General features: G+C 32.2%; 1 protein-coding gene across 1 annotated transcript; it reads right to left on the bottom strand.

Annotated features, from left to right (window-relative positions):
* Nucleotides 1–7,309: 7,309 nt before the first annotated feature.
* On the bottom strand, nt 7,310–23,814 carry slc26a4 (solute carrier family 26 member 4). The gene is made up of 20 exons (XM_056455641.1): nt 23,642–23,814; nt 22,650–22,789; nt 22,458–22,568; nt 21,397–21,599; nt 20,626–20,790; nt 19,899–20,051; nt 19,703–19,785; nt 19,275–19,422; nt 16,544–16,657; nt 15,308–15,385; nt 15,096–15,191; nt 14,783–14,889; nt 13,714–13,783; nt 13,482–13,574; nt 13,254–13,349; nt 12,407–12,643; nt 10,596–10,650; nt 10,345–10,490; nt 7,959–8,042; nt 7,310–7,868 (listed from the first exon to the last, which is right to left on the bottom strand). The coding sequence occupies exons 1-20, from the start codon at nt 23,776–23,778 to the stop codon at nt 7,845–7,847; spliced, it is 2,340 nt and encodes a 779-aa protein (XP_056311616.1). The 5' UTR covers nt 23,779–23,814; the 3' UTR covers nt 7,310–7,844.
* Between the last annotated feature and the right edge of the window lie 1,173 nt (nt 23,815–24,987).

Genomic DNA, 24,987 nt, shown 5'->3' on the forward strand with positions numbered 1-24,987 from the left:
AAAGGTACGTGAGCTGTTTGCGGTGTGAGCGGTACATATTTGTACTTGAAGGGTCCATATTGGTACCTCAAAAGTATATATTAGTACCTACAAATTCTAAGAGGAACACTTTCGTACTTTTTAGGTACTAATATGTACCCTTGAGGTTTTAATATGGACCTTTTAGGTACAAATTTGTACCTTTTGAAATACCACCCCAGTGACAGCTTGCGTACCTTTATTTCTGAGAGTGTGTATGTATGTATATATATATATATATATATATATATATATATATATATATATATATATATATATATATATATATATATATATATATATATATATATATATATATATATATATATATATATATAAGAATTATATGAATCCTTTTTAATTAATTGTTAAAATATTTATGTCCAGAGGCCAGAAAGTCCAGAGACTGTTGTGTACATCATTATTTTACATAAAATTCACTTTAATGTATGTTTTAACTAAAAAGTAGTCATAAACGAATATTTTCTCAATTCAAATCAGTGGCGGCTTGGACCCGGAAACAAAATTCCATATGCCACCACTTAACAAGCGGATACTGAAATATTTCCATAATGCTACTGCCTTTCTCTTGTGATTACTATTTCTACTACTACTACTACTACTACTATTATTATTAATAATAAAAAGAATAACTATTATTATTATTAATATTCCTACAGTAATTTCTGAACCTTTTATTTTATTTTATTTTATTAATATTACTATAATTCATGTTATTATATTCCCACAGTTATTTCAGAAATTTAATAATTTTTTATTATAATTAATTTTATTATATTTGCACTGTAATGTCCTTGTTTTGGATCTTTAGCATTTAGGAATGTCCAACCATAAACTCAACAACAACAAAAAAAATTTGCTGCTTGTTCAAACTGCTTATTTAATTGAGTTGGGAAACTTAAGTCTTTTATGTTCAATTCAATAATCTTTATTTACGTTAACTTAATCGATTTGTGTTGGGACAACATGAATGAATTGTGTGGAACCTTGCATTTTTTACAGTGTAGCCTATTATAAGACTTACAGCATAAGCAGTCGTGTTTTCATTTTATTCCTGTTTGCAACAACCCCGTTTTGTGTGTTTGCTGCTAAAAAAATTTTTATCATCTGACCGTAAATCCTGTCCTGTAGTCCAGTAGTGTCTGACAACTGAAAACTCTAGAGTTTTTGTTTTAGGAAACATCTTGTGGTGACTAAGGTTATAATTATTATTAATATTTTTATTTTTTACTCAAAGTCTCAGCTAATTTTTTTAACTGATTACATTGTCCAGTGTTTGGCTGTTCAAACTCTCCTCATTCAACATCAGGAAATACAGACACATGCTGTCTTCTCCATTTGAAACTGTTGATTGCTGGTCTAATGGTGGAAATTGGAATCTTTATCTATTTTTCTTACATCAACTTTCTATTTTGTTCTGTTTGTACATATCAGAGCTACAGTCTACTCATTATGAAGGAAGAATGGTGGAATTTGGTATTTGTGTTTTATATTTACACTCCTGTGAAACCTGTGGCTGGACTTTTTTGTGTTTGTATTCAACCTAGTGTTAAAAAAATGAATGGAAAAATGTATTGAGGGGAAAAACATATTTTATAGCGAGATTCCCCTCAATTTCCAATTGTTTTATTTTTAATAAAAGATTATTATTTTTCTCTTTTTTAAATAAAAAGCAAAGCAGACTTTTTTCACACATTTGCTCATATTTACAAAATGTGTCTATAATTGTGACCATAACTATAATTAAATCGTAGTGATTTAAAAATGAGACTAAAGACATACCACAATTATTACAGTTGAAAAATGTTTTTGGTGAGTATTATTATATTCTCATTTTACGTAACTAATATTCTCATTTGCCACTTTTCTCATGTGTCAATTTTAGTGACACACTGTACAGTACACTTATTGTAAGTACAATTTGTATGGTCTTAAATAATTTTAAATTACATTAGGAAATTTTGGCAGGAATGTTGCAACAAAGTTCTTCCTAATGACTCATATTCATTGTAATTCCCTTGAAAATGTAGATCATTTGAGGTTTCATTCTCATGTGATGGAAAATGTTGCACAGTGATGACTCTCTGTCCAGATGACCTACCTTTAGCTGTGTATTAATGCCACTGTTGTAAATTGATAATAAAATAATGACAAAATGCAACTGTATAAAACTTGTTACAATGAAAAAAATGATTAGTTGACTTTACTTAAAAGAGTGACTAAACCAGGCATGGGCAAACTCGATCCTCGAGGCCCGGTGTCCCTGCAGAGTTTTGTTCCAACACTAATCAAACACACCTGAACACCCTAATTAGTGTCTTCAAGATCACTAGAAAGCTACAAGCAGGTGTGTTTGATTAGGGTTGGTGCAAAACTATGCAGGGACACCGGCCCTCCAGGATCGAGTTTGCCCATCCCTGGACTAAACCCATTGTAACCTAAAGGTGACCTAATAAATTTTTGTATAAATATGCAGATATGTACTTAAAATGTTTCAGGCAACCGGATTACTGGCCTTTTAAAAGTAAAGTCAAGCATTTGATTTGTTTTTTTGTTTTTTACAGTGGAATAATCAGTTTTCTATATTGAATTTAAAAGACTAAACATTTAATACAATTTTAAATCAGTTTTAACATAGACAGGTTAACTTATCATTTACCATTTAAGAAATGTTTAAGGAAATATCCAAAAATCTATTTTGTATTTTTATTTGCCACCTAGAACATGTATGAATAAATCTTCATACATCTTTTTGCCATCAGTAAGTAATGTATGCAAACATTTTACTGTATGTTAAATGGAAAGTTTAACTTTTTGATACAAACCTGTTGGAGTTGATAAACACCAGAATTTTGGTTGTTTACATAACGTTATTTCATCATCATTATTCTGTATGTTCAAAAGCAGCATTTCGCATGTCATGTACTTACTGTTATTCAAGTATCTGCTCAATTTAAAAATAATAATAATAATTAAACACAAAAATAAAAGATTTTTATATTGACTCTTTTTATATTTTTTATATTTTCCTACTATTCACATCAATGGTTACAGGTTCTAACATTCTTCAAAACATCTTCTTTTGTATTCAACAGAAAGAAAGAAACTCATGAGGGTTTGGAACCACCTAAAGAGTGAGTAATTATTCATTCATTGGTGAACTATCCCTTTAAAAGTACCACTTGTATGATTGTCAGTATAAAAAACCAATTCAAATGACTGTCATTGCTTTGTACATTATTGTTATCACATTTAAAGCCATAAATTATATAGAATTATATTTAAATTGAATTGTAAAAAATTCTATCAACAATCTTAGAACCTTGCATATTAGTTGCAATTTGTTGGTTTACATTATTTTCTGTAAAGTCATTGCAGAGTCTGTTAATCATATTTGCGAATGAGCAGATCCAGTCCTTCTGTTGCATCCGAACCTGCAGCTTTTATCATCAGATTAGTTCACGCTTCTGTTTAGTTGAGGTCCAGTAGCTCACATCAGAACTGGCAGCTCTTTGATATAGCAGGTTTCAGATGCGTCTGCTGTATGCTGAACGACTACACTGTAAATGCTATTTCAGATGAGCTTAAACCAGTTTATATCAGTAAACCGATATGAAGTCTGATATTCCAGCATGGTGATCCACATTGATATGCAAGCAAAAAAGCCAGTACAAAATAATACTGTACAAAACTCTTAAGGCCACTAAATTAAGTCTGTATTTTTCTGTAGCTTTTTGTCATTAATTGTAATTATACAGTGAGACTATTGTCTACACAAGGAAACTGACAACAGCCAGTGGTTCACACAGAGATCTGATCATCATCCAGTCTGTCTGGAATGACACAGGGCAAACTAAATCGAGAAGAACTTTGGCAACATCTCTAAGATGCTTCAAAAACCTACCTGCAAAGCTACAGTACTGTTCAAAGTGTTTGGCACTTGTGTAAAAATGGTGTAAAATGAGGATGCTTTCAAACATAATGCATAAATACATTTTAATGATCAATTAACTAAATCAAATCAACATTTCTTATGAGCACACTTTGCAGTTAAAACACTTGCTCATAGTTTTTCAGGTAAGTTTTTTGAAGCATCCTAGAGATGTTGGCAAAGTTCTTCCGGATTTAGTTTGTCTCAGTTTCTTCATGTCATTGCAGACAGACATTATCAGACAGTAATCTCACTGTATAATTACAATTGATGACAAAAATAATGTTTGGAAATGTAAATTGATATTTCAAACTGACATGCTACAGAAAAATACAGAAATAACCGAGTATAAACTATTTTTGATGAAAATAATATTGCCCTAAGACTCTACTGTTACTAATTTGAATGCTATTTTAATTTATACAGTAATGTCTACTATCCTACTTCAAGATTTTGTTTTTCTTTTTATTCTTTTTTTAAGTAATAATTAGAACTACTATTTTCAGATTTAAATAAGTTATTAAAATATTGAATTTAAATCGGTGTAGAAACCATTTGGCTCAGAAATTTGTTATGAAAGTTGCTGTTATGCAGTCGCAGCTTATGGTTCAATAAAATAATTTATACATTAAAACGGTTTCTTCTGTTACTTTTAATCAGTTTAATGCATAATTGCTCAATAAAACTACTAATTTCTTTTGAAATAATAGTCATTCATACCCCTGACCTTTTATCAGCATTTTATAATGCATAAAAATCTACTGAACCTAAATGTACACCAAATATGTACAAAGCTAACATAATTTTTTTAAAGCTCTTATTATTTAATTTAAATTACATTTTTTTATCCTAATTGTTGGGTTTGTCCATATGTGACGCAGAGATCCACCATTTTTTAAAATTAAAATATAATACATTTCTGGCGACGCAGTGGTGCAGTAGGTAGTGCTGTCACCTCATAGCAAGAAGGTCGCTGGTTCGAGCCTCGACTGGGTCAGTTGGCGCTTCTGTGTTTGCATGTTCTCCCTGCGTTCATGTGGGTTTCCTCCGGGTGCTCCGATTTCCCCCACAGTCCAAAGACATGCGATACAGGTGAATTGGGTAGGCTAAATTGTCCGTGGTGTATGTGTGTGTGAATACGTGTCTATGTGTTTCCCAGTGATGGGTTGCAGCTGGAAGGGCATCCGCTGCATAAAACAAATGCTGGATAAGTTGGCGGTTCATTCCGCTGTGGCGACCCCAGATTAATAAAGGGAATAAGCCGAAAAGAAAATGAATGAATGAATGAATAATACATTTCTGTAGAAACAATTTTCTCTTAGAAATTGCTACTTTTTCTTTTCAAAGATAAGTAAAATGCAAATAACATGCTAAAGAGTAATCTTTATTAAGAACATCAAAGGAATAACAATTCTTCAAAAGGAAAAACATTTTTTTAAGTTTAATTGAACATCTTATCATCCCATTTCATATGCGTCATCATTGAGGGAAAGAAAAACGATATATCATTATATATCAGTGAGACCCGACTGATTTTTACAGCATAGACTTTACACCTAGAGTCATAATAATTATCAAGGAGATCACGGCTCGATCTTTGCAGATAAAGTGTCAGCCCTCGCCTCTTTTACCTTTCACTGACGTCATTCCACGACACAGATTACAACATAAGTCTTGCGTTCACAATTAAACAGTCATGCGTTTATTAAGAAAGGTGTGTCAGTGACATACAGTAGAAGCAACCTTTTCATTTTGTCACTCCTGCTGACTCGGTAGATGCATAAATTATGTGTAATTTTCTGGTTACTGTAAATCTCTATGCATGTGTGCATGTCTGTGCACTGTGAATGTTACATTAATATTAAAGATTTAAAGAAAAAAGAAAAGACCCCATACAAACTTACCTTAGAAAGCTAGAGGTGGTCAATCGGTGAGCGGTCAGGGAATGTGTGTGTGTCTGTGTGTGTGTGTCAAACACACATGTCCTTGTGTATTTAATGTGCTCAGTTACTGTTACTAAATGTTTTAAGTACACAAAAGAGCTCCTGATAGAGCAACACAGGAATGTAAACAGAAATTAAACAAGTGCTTTTTTGTTGAGCTTGTAATGCATTTTATGTTCTGCAAACAGCAAGGTCTCTCTCTCTCTCCTGTTCTGTGTGTGGGCTATATTTTGGGTATTTTAATGAGATGATGGTCCAGATAGATAGGTCAAACTTCATGTTTATTAAAGTTGAACCATGCCCATGTTTGTGTGCTCTGAGATTGTGAGCGCTTCCAAATGTTGACAACATTTACTTTGGACAGTTCAACTTTAGTCTTCCAGGAAATGGAACAAAAATAATGCACTGCATTTTTGTCCAATCAGATGCTCTCTAGAATGTAAAAGCTACGCCCAAATATCACCTCTGCTCTGTCTGTCTAGCAGCTAAAACAGCCTGGAAAAAAGAAGCAGATTTTTTTTGTAGTTTGAAAGAAAATTGGCATTAAATGGGTAGAGAATAATCTCAGAATTATAATTTTTTTATTATTTATTTATCTCACAAATTTATTTGAGAATTTCAAGATATTAACTAAAAAAAAATCATAATTTTGAGTTAAAAATAATAGCAAATCATTTTGCACTGCTAATTTCTGTTCAATCGCATGCTCAATATCAATATAGCAGTCAATATCAATTATGACTAGCAACTATAGGTGTTTATCACCACACACACACACACACACACACACACACACGCACACGCACACACACACACACAAATTTTGTTTGTATAAAAAATAAAATACAGTCAGGATTGCAAGAAACATATTTTCCTTTTCCTAGAATCAAATTTTGAATTTTGAATTTAAAATATAAAAAAATATATATATATTTTTTAATTATATGTATAAAAAAGAATAAATAAATTAAACTATTGTGAAGAAAAAGTTAGACATAAAAAGTTGCAATTCTGGTAAGTTACAACTTCTGAATTTGTTATTATTATTTATTTATTTATTATAATAATTTTTTTTTTTTTTTTGCAGTTCTGAATTTACATCTAAATCTTACATCCTAACAACGCCAACTCTATATATTGTTATACATGTTATACAAATTAAACATTTGCAATATGATACAATTGTGAGTTTACATCTGATAGAAACTCTGAACTTAAAAAAAGAAACTCAGTATTTTGAGTTACAAACTTGCAGTTAACTCAAACTTAACTCATAATTGTCAAGTACAAACTAGCGGTTCTGGGAAAGATCACCAGAATTGTGTAATGTTTATTCACAATCATGAGAAAAAAATACAAATCCCAGTTACCTTTTTTAACTTTTTTTATTCCGCTGCAGAAACAATTTTCCATAAACAGCAACATTTGGTACATTATTACTTACAGTTATGTAAGCTAAATAAAATTAATAATAAAATAGATAACATTTTAGTTTCTGGCTACATTGACATCCTATTAGAGACTCAGAGACACACTACAATGTATTTCTATAATGTCTCAGGTGATTTATTTCCAAAAATGAAATGTTCTTCTCCCTTAAGATGTTTAGTAAGCAATTATTTACAAGAAACACACATGAACTGACTATCAAAAATGGACTTCTTCTGATGTCCGTACTGATCAACCAGTCTTTACGAGTTACACATTCCTTATGTGCCTCTAAAATGAGGCTGTAAACTAATATGTAGCGCCAAATGCTCTTAAACTTGTGTTTGCTGTGATTTTTTCCACTTCAGATATGGAAGGACATTAAAGAAAACAAGACAGCAGGCATTTTTTTCTTCCCACTCCATCCTTTCTGGACAAAGGTAAAGTCTTCTTAAACTCACTATCAGCAAATGAATAGGATGATCTTTCCTTTGACTCTTTTCTCAGTTTGAAAGTCCATGAATAGCCTGGGGATGTAAGAGAAACATTTGTTTGATGCATTTCTGGGGGACAGATTATGTTAACTGAAGCCGTAATAGACAGCTTAAAATGCTCACCAAGTGCTGGTTATCATAGGTCTCAATCAGGTCCTCATCGTCAGTAAATGGAAGGGGCTCTTTGTCATCTTGCAACTGTGAGATCTAAACAAAATGTTTGGTGTAGTCAGAATTGCATGTTTCTGTAATATTATTAATATTAGTTCTTTGTATTGTTTAGTTTTTTATTATTATTAGTTAGTTTAGTTTAGTCACTTCTGCTCACCAAGGCTGCATTTATTTTAACCAAAAGTTTAAAATATTTAATATAAATAAAAAAATAACTATAACCTCCAAGGGCTTGAGTGTCCACACACGTGGACAGCACATTTTAGCTCTTAAGTGGCTATTTAAAATACTTTGAAGGTTTTATATTTTGTTAGAGACATACGGTGTCATCCTGCAACTATTTTGCAGCATATGAAATGTCCCAAACCCTATTTTTAACTGTCCAAAATGAAAAAAAAAAAAGTTTTTACTCTCTGATACTCAAAGCAAGTTAAAAAAAAATGTCTATGTTACATATGCATTAAAAATATTCAGGAAAAAGTGTTTTATGTAAATTCGCACCTCGAGTCCACATATATGGACATCATTTTTCTCTAAAAGTACATCGTATCAAAAGATGATACATAGATTTTTATTCTAATTAGGTTCCAATAAGCCCAAATAGCAAAGAGAAATAAAAAATGCATGTAAAAAACAACTTGGGCCTGAAGAGGATAAGATAGTGTAAAAATAATATTTACAAAAATAACTGCATTTAAGATTTGAAAAATCTGAAACAGCTGTAAACACTGTTAGCAAGCATGCATTAAATTAATCAAAAGTGGCAGTAAAGTCATTTTTTTATTATATTGAAAATTATTTTAAATTGTAAAAATATTTTTTTATTACTGTGTCTCTGTCTTAAAAAGTTCACACTATATACTGTATAGCACATTATGTAATACTGAACAAAAACCTATAAAGTCTGTTGTGTTGCATCACATTATTTCTGGCTATTTAAAATTTTATTTGATTTATTTTATTTTATTTTATTTTATTTTATTTTATTTTATTTTATTTTATTTTATTTTATTTTATTTTATTTTGAAAATTCTGTAAGAACTTTCTGAAATTATAAACTTATTCCAGTTTTAATTATAAAAATATTTTACAATATTATCTTTAAAGTGTCTTTTTCTTAGAAAGTGCCCTACTTTTCCTGAGTTCACCCTCTATATATATTGCGCATTATGCAATACTGAACAAAACCCATAAAATCTGTTGCATTTCATCATGTTACAACTGGGTATTTTATTTTATTTTAATTTTATTTAATGTAATAATTTTATTTTATTTATTTAATAAATGTTTTATTTTATTTAATTAATTTTTTTTATTTATTAAATTTTTTTATTATTATTTTAAATTACATTTAGTTTCATTTAATTTCATTTTATTTTATTAATAAGTCTTATTAATAAGTTTAATTTAACCAAAAAGTTATTTAAATTAATATTTGTATATTACGTTCATTTATTCATTCATTCATTTTGTTTTCAGCGTAGTCCCTTTATTAATCATGTTTTACGCAATTTATGCTTACCCAATTCACCTATACGGCATGTCTTTCGACTTGTGGGGGAAACCAGAGCACACAGAGGTAACCTACGCGAAAGCGGGGAGAACATGCAAACTCCACACAGAAATGCCAACTGACCCAGCCGAGGCTCGAATCAGCGACCTTCTTGCTGTGAGGCGAAAGCACTACCTACTGCTCCACTGCGTCGTCTACATTAATTTATATTTTATTTAAAATAAAATATTTTGAAATAATATTTACAAAACTATTTGTAATTAAATAATTATTTCAATCTTTTGTTCTTATTTGGCAGGGGATGGTGTTTAAAATTCAGAAAGAACAGCATTCTTTTACTGAAATGCTACAATTATTCCATTATAAGTTATAAAGAATATATCACAGTATTATTTTCGAAGTGTCTTTGTCTTAGAAAGTGCCCTAATTTTCCTGAGTTCACCCTATATATAGCACATTATGTAACATGAACACAACCCATTAAGCGTGTTGCATTGCATCACATTACAACTTGCCCCTTTAACTTTAGCCTTTAGCTGGGGTAATATTTCCTTCATTGAGCAAGTCAGCATGTGTCTAAACATTCCTTTTATTACATCCTGTTTTTTTAAACATGAGGATTTACACGAACACCTCCAATTATCAGGCCATCTCAATAAAACGAAAATAAATTGATCAGTCATCTTCCAAATTTACAGCATGTTATCACCGAGGCCATTGTGAGCACAGCTTCATTATGAGACAATTGACACATTGCACAAGAATTTAATTAAATATTCCATTTATTCACTGTCTTCTCAATTAAATGAAAGCTGTTGATTTTACCTTCTCAGCTAAAGGATCTTCTTCATATCCACTGGAGTTTTGGTGCTGGATGAAGAGAATGGCGTCGTGGACTGAGAGGAAGAGCAGGTCTCTGGTAACCTCCTCATCAAAGAAAGACAGGGCCTCCATTTTCCTGACAAGCTCACCTGTGACACAAGGACACGTTAACTTATTCACTGTGTCCAAACCTGCTGTTATCAGGCTGGAGTTTAGCACAGCTTGTAGGAACATAGTGTAGAGCCAGGCCTTACCGTCACAGCCAACGATGTAGACGCTGACCCCTATCCGAATGAATTCTTTCACCACCTGTGAGGATTTAAAATGACAAATTAGAAACAAATGAAAGAGTTAGTACACTGAAAACATGATTCATTGGATTGCTATTTTTTAAGGTAAGATGTTGCAAACAGTTTATATGAGCTGAAATTAAAAAACAAATTAAGTTGAAAATTACTACATTTAATTTGTTTATTTAAATTGATCCCAGATAAATTGTTTCAACAACTTACTTTAAAAAAGAATTTGTAATCCAATGAATCATTTTTTTAAGTGTACAGGCCATTATGTACATTTGTACCATTTATTTTGTTCCACACCCCTAAGAAATGTGTTCGTCTTCAGAACATTTTAGAATTGAAGAAGATATTTTTTATCAAATCGGAGAGATTTTTTTTGTGATTTTATGAAATTAAAACATACTTAAACGTATGTCTGACTGAAGTTTCCTAGTAAAGTGAACGCTACTGGGCAGTATGACGCCAATATCCTTCCGTTTTACGCTAATGATATTTACAAGGGTATATTATCAACATGTATTACATGTCAAAAAGTAATAATTTGCATATTTAATTCAAAGCGTCTCTACTGGGTAACACCTTACTTTTAGGGGTGTTCATAAGACTGTCATGGAACCTTCATAATCGTGACTTGAATGAATATGAAGGAGATTTTATGCATGCTTATGACAACTTTTTAAAAACTCCTTCCTGAGTGCTGCGTTTGTAAATGGCAAAAATGTGTTCTATGTGAATGGCAGCTTAGGGTAAGAAAAAGTATTTGAAGAAAATGTGGTATATTTCCTCTTTTCTATATTACAACGTTTTCCTGTTTGATATGCAGTTTAAGCCACAGTAAAGATGCATTTATATCACATATTAAACATGTAAATTGACAGAAAGGTAATTAAAAACTGTGGAGTAAAACTCTAGCTGTGACGATCAGTTTTTCCTGATAATGAACATGGTAAACATTGTAAACATTTTAAATTTTTAAAAAGTTTTACAAAATTTTAATAGAGTTTCTGTTCTGTTGAACACACACACACACAATATATATATATATATATATATATATATATATATATATATATATATATATATATATATATATATATATATATATATATATATATATATATATATATATATATATATTTTTTTTTTTTTTTTTTTTTTTTTTAATATAGAATGTTGCAATCCTGACATCCAGATTAGGAACAAACAATACTATGGAAGTCAGTTGCTGTCTCTTCTGTAAATTTTCAACTGAAGAAAGAAACTCAAACAGGTTTAGAACAAGTGAACGGTGCGTAAATGAGTATTTTTTTGTGTGAATTATCCCCCCAAAAAAGTATAATCTGGTTGGAAATGTTCAACTTGATTGAAATATTTTGATTTCTTCATGAATGTTTGAAGAGTCAAAGCTTTCAATGGAGTGACAATTAGCTCTCAGATTTTATTCAAATGTCTTCATCTGTGCTCTTTAGATGAATGAAAGTCTTATGGGTTTGGAATCCACACAATGAAAGAATGTTGATGTGGGCTTGCCAATTCAAAGAAAAGTCTCGACTAGTCAGTGACTGATATTCGGGTTGTTCCAAACCTTTCTTATGTGGAAGTCAGTGGGCTACAAAACCTCATTTACTTTAAATGAACGGACCATAAAACACCAAGACAATTTTGAGAAACTCTGTTCTGCCAAAGGTTTGTAATAATATGAGATTTTGGTCATGCATTATTGGAGTAAAACAATGCCTTAGCTTAGAACAATGAAGATGGCGTACCAGTTTGAGGGATTTGGCTGCCACCACGTCCAGGAAGGAGACCGAAGAGAAGTCCACCACCAGACTGTGAATATGAACCCTGGGCACCGACACACTGACAGGCAGCTCAGAAGTCCAGTCCACCTGGATCTTCACCTCTGAGTTGGTCTTAGATGCCTGCTTTTCCATCTCAGGACCTGTCTCGTTCTCAAAGGCTTTGTTTTCTACTCCCAATAGGGCCACTGGTACCAAACCTGCCTGTGAAAGAAGACCAGATGAGAAAGATCAGAATGTGACCTCATAAATTTGGGTGAGTGATAAAATCTTTTTTTTTTTTTATATATTTTTTTTTTTGCAAAAGGTTTCATATGAAAATGAGTTGCAAAAAATTCTAAAATGAGCGTTTTTCTCAGCCTCATTGGTTTATGTTCAGTTTTTTTTTTCACTTTAAAGGGAATGAATAGACACTATTCTTTGGCATAAAAGTGAAATCACTGAACCTACTCACAGGAGCATGAGAAAAACGCTCATTTTAGAAGAAAGCTCACACTTTATTTGAATGTACAATTCATGCTATTAACAAAGACGTTTAGCTCAAACTACTAATTAGCTGCTTATTAATAGTTTGTAAGGCAGCAGTTGGGTTTAGGTATTGGGTTATTAAAGATCATACTTTAAAAGTGCTAATAAACAGTTAATAAACATCCTAATAATCTACAATTAATGAGCCAGAAATAAATTGTGTTAAATGTTGCTTAAATTAAAGTGTTACAAGAAGAAGAAAATTTCAGATGGCACTTGTTAGATTTGCATCTGAAGTCTTCATATGTATGTGATTTACAAATATAAATGGCTCTGCACAAAGTACCTCTGTCACTTGTAATTTTCCTTTTTTAATGAGCTTGTGAATCTTCTTCAAAGCTTTGTTTCTTTTCTTGAACACCCGCACTGCATCAAAACCCACCTGTAAAACAAAAATGACAATAATAATTTAAGCACGTAAAGCTCATTTTTAAACTATGCGTTCATACAGTATTTTCATATATCACAGAAGTTTGTTTTTGAATTTATAATTAGAGCTATTAAGTTAATGTACCTCATCCCTCAGCTTTTCTTTGAAGTAATCAATGTTTGCAAAATAAATCGGCGAGTTGCACCTGAAAATCTTCACCCCGGGGATCTCATCAACCTGACATTTTTTTGGAAATACACTATTATTAAGAATGTATATGTATAAATTAAATGGTAATTAATATATTGAATTAAATATATACAGTATAATGAATTAAATTAGATGATTATTGACAAAATAAACATTTGCACCTTACCTTTTTGTAGTCTTTCATATTTTTGTAGATATCAGTGTTTCGGACATTTCCAAGGGTGGCACAAGAAGGGCTGAATAAAATAAAGAGCAATCCGATGTCTTATTAATTAAGCTTACATTGTGATGCATGTCTTTAAAAACAAATAATTCATGTTTCAGGTTATACTTTTGTAACTGATGTATAATTATTTTATATATATAATATATATATATATATATATATATATATATATATATATATATATATATATATATATATATATATATATATATATATATATATATATATATATATATATAATATCCTATAATATATATTACAAAACAAGCATTTCTTTTATGTAACATTAACCTGATTCTCTTATAATTGACCATATTTCAACTTCATAGTTTGATTAATATAAATTATAATTGAAGTCAACATTGTTTCTTTTTTTCAAATACTTCCCAAGTGCTGTTTAAAGGAAAGATTTCTTCAACACATTTGTAAACAATAGTTTTAATGATTAAACTCTAATAGCTATTTTTGTTTGGCTTTTGCCATGATGTCAGTACATAAAATGTTAGTAGTTATTTAGTACGATACTAGTATTCAGCTTAAAGTGCAATTTAAATTTAAGTAGGCAGGTTAGGTTTATTAGGCAAGTCATTGGGCAATGGTGGTTTGTGCTGTAGTCAGTCAAAAAAATCTTACAGAGGCTTATAATATTGACCTAATTTTTGATATTATACTAATTTTTTAATAAATATTGTTTATCCCAGCCAAACAAAAAGAAGACACTTTCTCCAGAAGAATAATGTAATAGGAAATTCTATGAAAAATGTCCTTGCTCTGTTAAACATCTCTTTGGACAATTTGGCAAAGAATTCAATTTCATTGCAGGTCTAAACCTTTTTTTCTTTAACTGTACATTAAGATGCAGGAGTTCAGGTCAAAAATCACATCATTCACATTTATACAAGTCATCACATTTATAACAAGTGTTAAAAGGTTCATGTTTGCTTATTATCAACTGAAATTCATAACTAATTCTGTGTACATTATTGTTAAGCCTACTTGAACTACTTACAACTGTGTTCTGACCACCACTGTGCCCATCTCAAACACCAGACCAGCCAGCAGGCCCACATCCAAACCCAGCACAACAGACGCCAGGCAGCTTGCTATCCAGATGAACTGCAGAAAATGAGGATTCATTTGCACTCATTTCAAACACAACCTGCAATATAATCTCACATTATGCAAATAAACCAAAATGATTCAGATACTCCCATTGGCTAATTCAGCACAGCGTTGGTTAATGCTAGAATGACTTGTAACAAGACTATGTTGCTAACAATACTCTGATTCTGTTCATTAATCAAACTTATGAATGCACTTACACAGTCTGTTCTGTTCTGTCTCCAGAGTACAGGCACTTCAGAGATCTGCATGAACATGCCCTTCAGGTTGGCTATAACAATTCCAGCCAGCACAGACTGAATGACAAAGATGGATGATGTCATGAGGTGCACTATGAATATTCTTTGTATTTAAACTTTTTAATATGCATATTCTCTTTTCACTGTTAAAACAATATGTTCTTCTACCAGACCTTCTGCAGAGGCTGAAGAAACGGCCCAAGAGCTAAGATCACTATCATCACCATCACAGCTGAGATGATACCAGCAACCTGCAGCAGTGAGAGGACAGAACAGTTCAATATGGCGAGTACTGTATTCACACATTCACACAAACATGTGATAGTGCTGCTGGAAAGGCTTGTTCACACCAAGAACTGTAACTGTAAATATACAGTGCCCAGCAAAAATGAGTACAACCACTTACAGATTTCTATTTTCAATGAATAATTTCTGTGGGATAATAATAAGATATGTGTGTGTTTATTAGATAAGTTAGTACCAAAGCCAAACTAGAACTAATTTAATCAGATAACTTAAGATCACGATACAAAAATCAGTACACACTAATGAGTATGTTAGGTGAAACTATTCATTACAATTTTATAAAAAGGCAAACAAATTATATTTTGCATTTGGTTAATTTTTTTAGCACCTCATTAGAAGTTAAATGTATTATCTTTTTATTGCTTAAGATGTTAGGAATAAACCACACTCTTATGTTATTGAATATAGCTGTTTAATAAAATGATATACTGTTCAATAAACTGTTTAATAAAGTTATGTGTGTTATTTGTGTAAATTCATCAAAATGTCTATATTCACTGAGAAATTTTCAAAGGGATATTTTCATTTGTGCTTTGTACTGTAACTACTTTATGTTAGCTCACACACCTACTGATTGCCCTATTGGCTGTCAGTGCTATTATTGGTTTTGAGCTGAAAACAAAAACTAGAATTATTATATTTAGATATTAATATTTAGATATTAAACTGGGCATTGTCCTCCCAAAAAATAATTTGTTCTTCTTAATGTGTTTTTAAACTCGTATGAGTTTCTTTTTATTTTTTTATTAAACAGATTAACTCATACATGTTGCTTGCGTAATGTGCTTTGTGTTTTTATAGCTAAGTATAGGCTAATTAGCATGTATTAATATTGTTTTACAACAACTAACATGAGCTGAAAAATCCTAAAAAATCTATTAAAATATTTATTAATTAAATCTTTACCAATAAATTCCAATACAAACACCAAATAAGTCTAAATTATTAGATTGCAATGTTTATTCTAACAGGCATGCTGGGATTAAAAAATCTGTCACAATTCAGTCAAAGTTCAGCTTAATACAATCAGATTTTGCGTTCACAGAACTTGTAATCAATTGTTTAGTTTTTTATCTATCTAATCATTAAGATTCTATTTTTACCTGGCTCTTTCCTCCTGTGCTCTCCTGTACTGCTGTCCGTGATAGTGCAGTGCTGGCCACAAAGCTTGAGAAACATCCTCCAAAAATGTTGCTGACGCCAAAAGCTATCAGTTCCTAATAAAAATAAAAGTGGATTAAGCCTAATCAGATAGTTTTAATTATGATGTATCAATTTGTGCTTCATTTTCTTAGGAATAAACACCAGCAGTACTTGCATTACACTTTTGAGCATCTACTGAACAACAAAGACACTGAAAGCAATCCTAATTTTAACAACCAATCACAAATTGCAAATCTGTCTATGCGCATTTTCTATTACCTTTAAATTTTAAACATTCATATGCAGTTTAGGAGAAATCCTTAACCAGATTTTTAAAGAATTTGTTGTTTACAAAGCAAGAAATGAAACAGAAATAACACTAGAAAAAAATTAATATCACAGAGGTTGAACATGATATTAAAAGGCCAACTGGGATTTATCACAAATACAGAATTTTTTAACTTTAAATTCTTTAACCTAATGCTTATCTTTGCTGCATTGCCAAGTTAAGAAATTGTTTCAGCTTTCTTTTGCAATCTCACATTCATTCTGATATGCCGGGTTAAAGTGGCCATAAAAGGTCAACTAAGAAAAACACAAATCAGTAGACAAATAAATTGAGAACAAACCCCAGCATCTTTACAGTTTGTATATTAAGAGAAAACAAAGCTAAATCAAGCCAAAAACATAGGTAGCTGTACTTTAAATCTAGCGTGGGTTACAAATGATATCGGCTACAGTTTTGAACTCAAAATTGTTTGTTTTCTGGCAGGTTGAAGTGACCTTAAAAGGTCAACTAGTTCTTTCTGGCTCTCCCTCATGATTCAGTCATTTCTGCATCTGTGGGAGAGTGCTTCTTTTACTCTTGTTAGGCTTCACAAAAAAACTTAACACACACACAAGTTGCCCAAGTATGTGTTAAATGCAACACATTGCTTGCAAGAAGCTAGTTTTGCAACATAATCAACATAAACGCCTTGTGCCATGAAAAAATGAAGTGTTAATTTACTATGCTGTTTTACATGACTGTATTTTTATGGTTTGTCTACAAATATCATGGACCCACTAGCTACTGTAATTAAAACTACTAAGAGCAAAGTAAGAGATTAATTTAATATAATTAGTTTAATTTATATTATTTAATTTATATTAATTTATATTTAATTAGTTACAATATACTTCTAAAATAGTGTGCATACATTTAACAGTTCTGTACAAATTAATTCAGAGAAGCAGAATAGTTTCTGGAACAATTCTATTTTTCAATAAAATAAGCTACATTTACTAAGACAGTCGTACTCATTTAATAAAAAAAAATTTGTGAAAAATTAGTTCATAGCATTATTCCTTCACTCATTCATTCATTCATTTTCCTTCGGCTTAGTTTCTGTTTTAGAGGTCACCACAGTGGAATGAACCGCCAACTATTCCAGCATATGTTTTTTTTATTCCAGCATATGTTTTTACACAACACCCATACACAAGATGCGTCCCAAATTGCAGACTTATGCACTATTCTACGCCATTTTGTAATGTAAATATTGTAAATAGTGCGTTCACACTGAAAACTCTAACAATAATAAATGCACTTTAAATACCCGGATGATGCACTTATTCAACCAGTAAAATGAAGTGTGGATTGATTGACAATTCACGCACTCAACGGCCGCTGCTTTGCTCATGTAGTGGAGTGGGTGAAGCTTTCAGGTGCTCATCTTGGATAACTTTATTCATTTTGGATTGTGAAAGCAAAATTCTCCTAACCGAGTGATTATCCCACCTCGTGATGGTGAATGCGGTTATCCTCATGACTGGTATTATTTGGTACTTTGGTCATTTATTTCACTAATACGACAACCGTCAAACATCATCTCGGAAACGGTTTGAATTTCCACTTAGTAAAAAAAAACATCAGGGTTTCATTTGGGTTGACACTACATTCATATAATATGCTGTTGAGTGTGTAAGTGCATAAGTAGATCGCGCATGAGTGCATAGTGTATAGTGTGCCATTTGGGACGCTACTACAGTCATTCACACACACACACACTCATACACTACGGACACTATAGTTTATTCAATTCACCTATACAATAGCATGTCATTGGACTGTAGGGGAAACCGGAGCACCCAGAGGAAACGCACACAAACACAGGGAGAACATGCAAACTCCACACAGAAATGTGAAAGAATCTGGACTCAACAGTGCTAACCACTGAGCCACCGTGCCACCCTTCATAGCAATAAATGGAATAAATTTAGAGGAGTAGACTAACTGTATATATTTTTTGTTATTGTAATATTTTAAAGAAAAAAAAATCTATTTTTGAACTTAAGTAGTTTAGATTTGTCAGTTGCACATGCTCAAGAAATGATGCATTGTGTAAAATTAAGAAAGAAATAAATGTTAATAAATGGTATTTATGAAATATGGTGACATTATTCATGTTTTGATTCATCATGTTTAATAATTCTTGTTACTTTTTTATTCTGAAGGTAATTTAACTTAAAATTAAAGAATATCTATTGTCTGTTTGTTCAGATTTGTATAGATTTTAAGTAGTATTGTATAGTAATTAGATTACTTCCACACAAGTATTTGAAATGCAGGTTAATTATGTTATTAGAAATGACCAATTGTAAGTAACTTGCTTAACATTGATCATACTCATACTTGCGGTTGTTACATACCTGGTTGCCATCGACGGTGTAATCATGCTTTGCTGCATAGACTTTAGCCACAGAAACTGCTACTGCATACCCAACCACTGCTGTGGAGAAACTAGAGCCCAAAATACTCCCAACAAGTTCTATATTTGGTGTCTGGGGTGATGCAAACCTGAGAAAAAACACAAGCAGACATATAGACACACACTTGTGCTATGAAGTTTTGTATGAAGGTTCATTTCTGGCTGCTATTGTCTTTTAAGATAACACTGTTTCATGTTATTATCGGTTTTTAAACTGTCTTGTCACTGTCATTGTTCTTGAGATAACATTCATGTTTATTCGTGTTAAATCTGTCCAGGGACAATGATAAAAGTATGTGGATTTGAAGTGACTGAATGTGCACCCAGCCCTCCTCAGGAAGCAGGAAGTGCCACAGGAAGTGCTCTTACCCCCTGGGGAGGTTGTGGACAATGCTGGCGCCGTATTGGGAGTTTAGGTCCATCACATGAGAGATCGCAGAAGCTATCACTGTCTGTCAGGTCAAAAGAGGTAACAGCAATCAATGTTTAAACAAAATTATATTTAAAAGAAAAATTGATTCATGCATTGCTGTTAAGATTTGTAGAGGTGAATGTTTGGACATACCACAATCACTTCTATAGGAATTGGCACTGGGATTTTATGCTGGAATTTGGTGTTGATCTCTTTCACAGCCATAACTATGGAGATTGTCAGTAATCCAGCAATCAGGTCTGCCATGTTTGTTTGGTTGATGTTCCTGCCTACATCAATGAGAGTCTATATATAGAAAAACAAAGAAATAAACTAATTAATAATTATTATAAACTATTTATTTGATATATTAAATATTCATTAAACAGTATACTTTCATTATACCAACATTCCGTGAATAAAAATAATTTAATGATTCTGATTCTGGTTAAATTATATTAATAAAATGGGAATTAAATCTTTGATAATTATAATAAAAAATAAAGTAAATAAAAACTCAATAGTACTAATATTTAATAGAACAAAAAACTTTGCTGTAAAAATGACAATAAATTATGAGAAGAGCTCAATTTTCTAAACTGAACTAATATTGTTTAGTTAAAAAGACATATTATGTTACATATGCATGAACATACTTTCAATGAAAGGTTATGTTTAATGAACATTTATAGCATAACGTGTGTAATCTTGACATGACTTATATATAAAAATCCACACAATATTTTAATATTTTAAAAGTTGGAGTCAAGTTTGGCCAAACAAACAAAATAAAACTTTATATACATATACTAATATATACTACTTCTTTTAGACTGAGATAGATGTGTTGGCAGCTGTATTTTTGATTTAGGAGACTCACATAGGCAAAGGAGAAGAATCCATTATGGTTTTGAGTCGGAACAGACAGGATGGTTTTAATCTGAGATATGAAGACGTGAAAGGCAGCAGCAGTGGTGAATCCCCCTACCAGTGGATCTGAGAGATACCTGACTAGAAATCCAACCTGCATCAGCCCCATAACCACCTAGATTAAACAAAATTAAGCACACTTGGTTTTAGATTATATGTAGAGTTGCAATCAGAATTATTAGCCCCCCTGTTTATGTTTTTCCCCAATTTTCTGTTTAACGGAGAGATTTTTTTCAACACATTTCTAAACATAATATTTTTATTAACTCATCTCTAAAAACTGATTTCTTTTATCTTTGCCATGATGACAGTAAATAATATTTGACTAGATATTTTTCAAGACACTTCTATACAGCTTAAAGTGACATTTAAAGGCTTAACTAGGTTTATTAGGTTAATTAGGCAGGATAGGGTAATTAGGCAAGTTATTGTATAATGACGGTTTGTTCTGTAGACTATCGAAAAAAATATATAGCTTAAAGGGGCTAATAAGTTTGACCTGAAAATGTTTTTTAAAGAATTAAAACTGCTTTTATTCTGGCCGAAATAAAGCAAATAAAATTTTCTCCAGAAGATAAAATATTATCAGACATACTCTGAAAATTTCCTTGCTCTGTTATCATTTGGGAAATATTTTAAAAAGAATGTTCAAAGGGGGGCTAATAATTCTGAGTGCAACTATATTTTGATCACATTTTCATTCTAATTATTGTGACTTTACCTGCAGCAATCCGACCAGCACCGTCATAGTACAAGCCACCATGATTCTCTGAGCTTCTCTGGCCTCTACATCCACCTCCATTAATGTGTCCTCCACCATTGTCTCATTCACATCAGTCATGTTCACTGAACGCAGAAAGTGCTCATCGGGAGCTAAAGTCAAAACTACAGAGCCCACCATCAGACAGGTGACAGGGAAAGGACCTAAATAGGATACAAAGACAAATAAGAAAACAACAACAACAACAAACACTGCATACTACTCCTAGTATGTATTCAGTATGTACATTTTATGTATGCATAAAATATTAGTAAAGTTTAATATTAGGGATGCACTGATGTATCAGATTATCTTAAATATTTCAGCATATCAACAATAATATTAGAGCAGATACTGATAATTAATAATTACATAGAGGCAATGAGTTGCACATCTTTTGAATTATACGTTTTCTCGGACCAAAATCATTCTAATCAGTCTAATATGTACAAAATAGCAGATGTGCGAAAGGGAGAGGGACTGATGTGGACCTCTCAAGCGCTGACACAAAACCATTGGTTAGTTTGTGCTAACATGTCTTAGGCAATGAAAGAAACCAGCTGCAGTTTAGAGATGTTCTTTTTATTTATTTATTTATTTATTTATTATTAAAAAATATAATTTACAGCAAAAGCAACATCACTAGCTTTATTTGTTAAGATTATTAAGTAAGTATGCTTTATTATATGTCTTATAAAGGTTGAGTTGAGTCAAATATAAATTGTGAAATATCGAATGCAATAGACCAATAATAGTTGGCCAATTTTTTTTTCCGATCTATGCATTTCTATTCAATATATTTGTATACAAGATGGAGCATTGTATTTCAGTGTGGTGAACTTCACATTACCTTCCATGAATCATTACTAAAGCTAATATTTTCCTACATGAATACATTTTCATGAAATTGAATTGAATTGACGAAATAACCAGATTTTCGTGATACCTACATGCAACTTTTCCCGAATAAATTATGTGATGCATCAAAATAATGTAATGTGGAAATAACTAAGTCGACCTACCCACAGAGATGTGTCTAGATGTTCCCAGCACAAAGTATGTGAGAATTGGAAAAAACGCAGAGTAGAGTCCATAGACCGGTGCTACAGAAGTCAACAATGCATACGCCACACCTGTACAAAAATATGAAGCATTGACTTCTGGCAACATTGCAGTAATAAACAATTGAGTTCTGTTCACTAAATATATCCTACCTTGTAAACAGCATACTAGTCCTGTGGTGACCCCAGAGACGACATCACCCGGTAACCATTGCTTGACTGGGTATTTAGGGAGCCATTCTATGATTGGAAGAAGCCCCTTTACCTTTTGAACAGCCCATTTATCAGTGTATCTGTGGAAAATTCATTTAACCCTTTATTAATCATATAACCATATATCGTAGATTCATTGACATTGATTACAACATGTTTATAAAAGTCATGAAAGATCAAAAGCCTTGTTATAACCCCCAGTAACACTCCAAAGAGAATTTCTTGTGAACGTTTAACAGATTACATCACTCAGAAACAACGTTTCAATCCCGAGAGACCTCCCGTTCATCTTTGTAACACAAATATATTTTAGTTGAAATTCAAGACCTCTCTCACCCTCTGTAGATAGTAACTGCCACGAAACATTCAGAAAAGTCCAGAAAAGGAACCAAAAAGATTGTCAAATCATTCCATATGACTTCTTTGGTTCAGCTGTATCATATGAAGCTCCAAGAACAATTTTGTGCACCAAAAAAACTGTAAATATGACTGTTTGCCTATGTCTTCTCTTCTGCGTCAGGTCATGGTGTGTGTTTACTACGGGCATTATAACATTTTGCCATTAGAGTCAGCAGTGCAACGTGCACCTTAATCTGTGTGGAAGACATTTGCATAAAAAGTCATTTTTTAAGTTTTTTGCCTTACAAAATTGTTGATTGAGTTGTATGATTACAGTTAAACCACTGAACTCACGTGGATTATTTTAATATTTGGTTTTTGGTTTCTTTTTCTGGGCTTTGAACTATTGCTGTCTATGGAGTTTGAGAGAGCTCTTGAATTTTATCTAAAACATCTTAATTTGTTTTCTCAGGGGATTGAAACAACATGAGGATGAGTAATTAATAAGATAATTTTCATTCTGCGGTGAACTAACCCTTTAATATCATGGACACAGATGAAAAATTGAGGTGTAAGCCTTCACATGAACTCACCCGAAGGTTCTACTCAGTCGTTCTTGCAAACTCTGAGTCTCTTGGTCTTGTCTCTCATGCACCTGGTCGAAGATTTGGTTTGAGTAGATAGGTCGCGACACAAGGTAATCATTTTCGTGAAAACATTCGCCCATCATGATTGTCGGTAAATTCTGCTTGTGTGTGTGGATCTAATCTGTGTGGGAAAAGATGCAGAAGTTATTGGATTAGAAAGAAAATATAAGTAGATTTCACTGAAATAGTAGGGTAACACTTTATTAAATTATCCTTTTGTACATATCAGTATACATCAATGCTGTAGCTCTTTTCTAAAGCATTTCCACCTGGATGATATGAAGGCATGCATGGCGCTATGGTGCCAGTACTCTCACAGAAGATGTTTGATAAGTGTATATAAAAGGAATTTGGTCTAGAGATTACATTCGTACTCTACAAGATGTATCGCCATCACTGTGTTGAGACATTAGGAGCCACATAAACACTACTGGTGTCTCTAACCCTTCCTCCAGATGTACCCTAGTTTCCCAAGAGGTCTCCCATCCTGGTATTGACCAGGCATTGACCTTGCTTGGCTTCAGTGGGACACCATTTGTTTTAGGCTACAGGTTGATATGGCTGTCTATATTCTTGCATCTTAATGGGATAATTTCCCCAAAATTGAAAATTCTATCATCGTTACTCAACCTTCACTTTTACAAACCTGTTTTTGTAGTAGCTTCTTACTTCTGTTGAACACAAAAGCAGATATTTTGAAGAATGTTGGAAGCCTATAACTATTGGCTTCCATAGTATTTGTTAAATTATTTTGTGTTCGACAGAAGAAAGACATTTTATTCCATTAAAAGGGCAAATAAATGACAACGGAATTTTCATTTTTGGGTGAACTATCCCGTTACTTTGGTAATAACAAGGAACTGACCCTAAACCTGCTCCTCTACCTAGCTATATCCTCTACAGTTACCTTATATCACTCAGTACTTAACTACTTTCGTGTGTGTGTTTTTTTTCTAACCTTGCATTTCACCTTCTTTCTTTTTCTAGGGTGACTAGTCCAGATAAGAGACCATTTAGAGGGTCTTGCATCTCTTGTGTCAGAATTATCTGAACAAAAAGACCCCTTCTCCTTTCTCTGCCAGTACTATGTTTTAATAGTTTTCCCAGGAGGTCTCCCATTCAGGTATTGTCCAGGCCCAACTCTGCTTAGCTTTAGTGGACTACCGGTGGATATAGCTGTGGCTATATACTTATAACTTAAAAATAATTAATAAGCATCAACCTAAACATACATGCATAGCCCCCAGTACTTTGTAGGTATATTGTAAAATCAAGCACACCAATAAATCTAT

This window comes from Danio aesculapii, chromosome 4, assembly GCF_903798145.1.
Source record: "Danio aesculapii chromosome 4, fDanAes4.1, whole genome shotgun sequence".
Classification (NCBI taxonomy): Eukaryota; Metazoa; Chordata; class Actinopteri; order Cypriniformes; family Danionidae; genus Danio; species Danio aesculapii.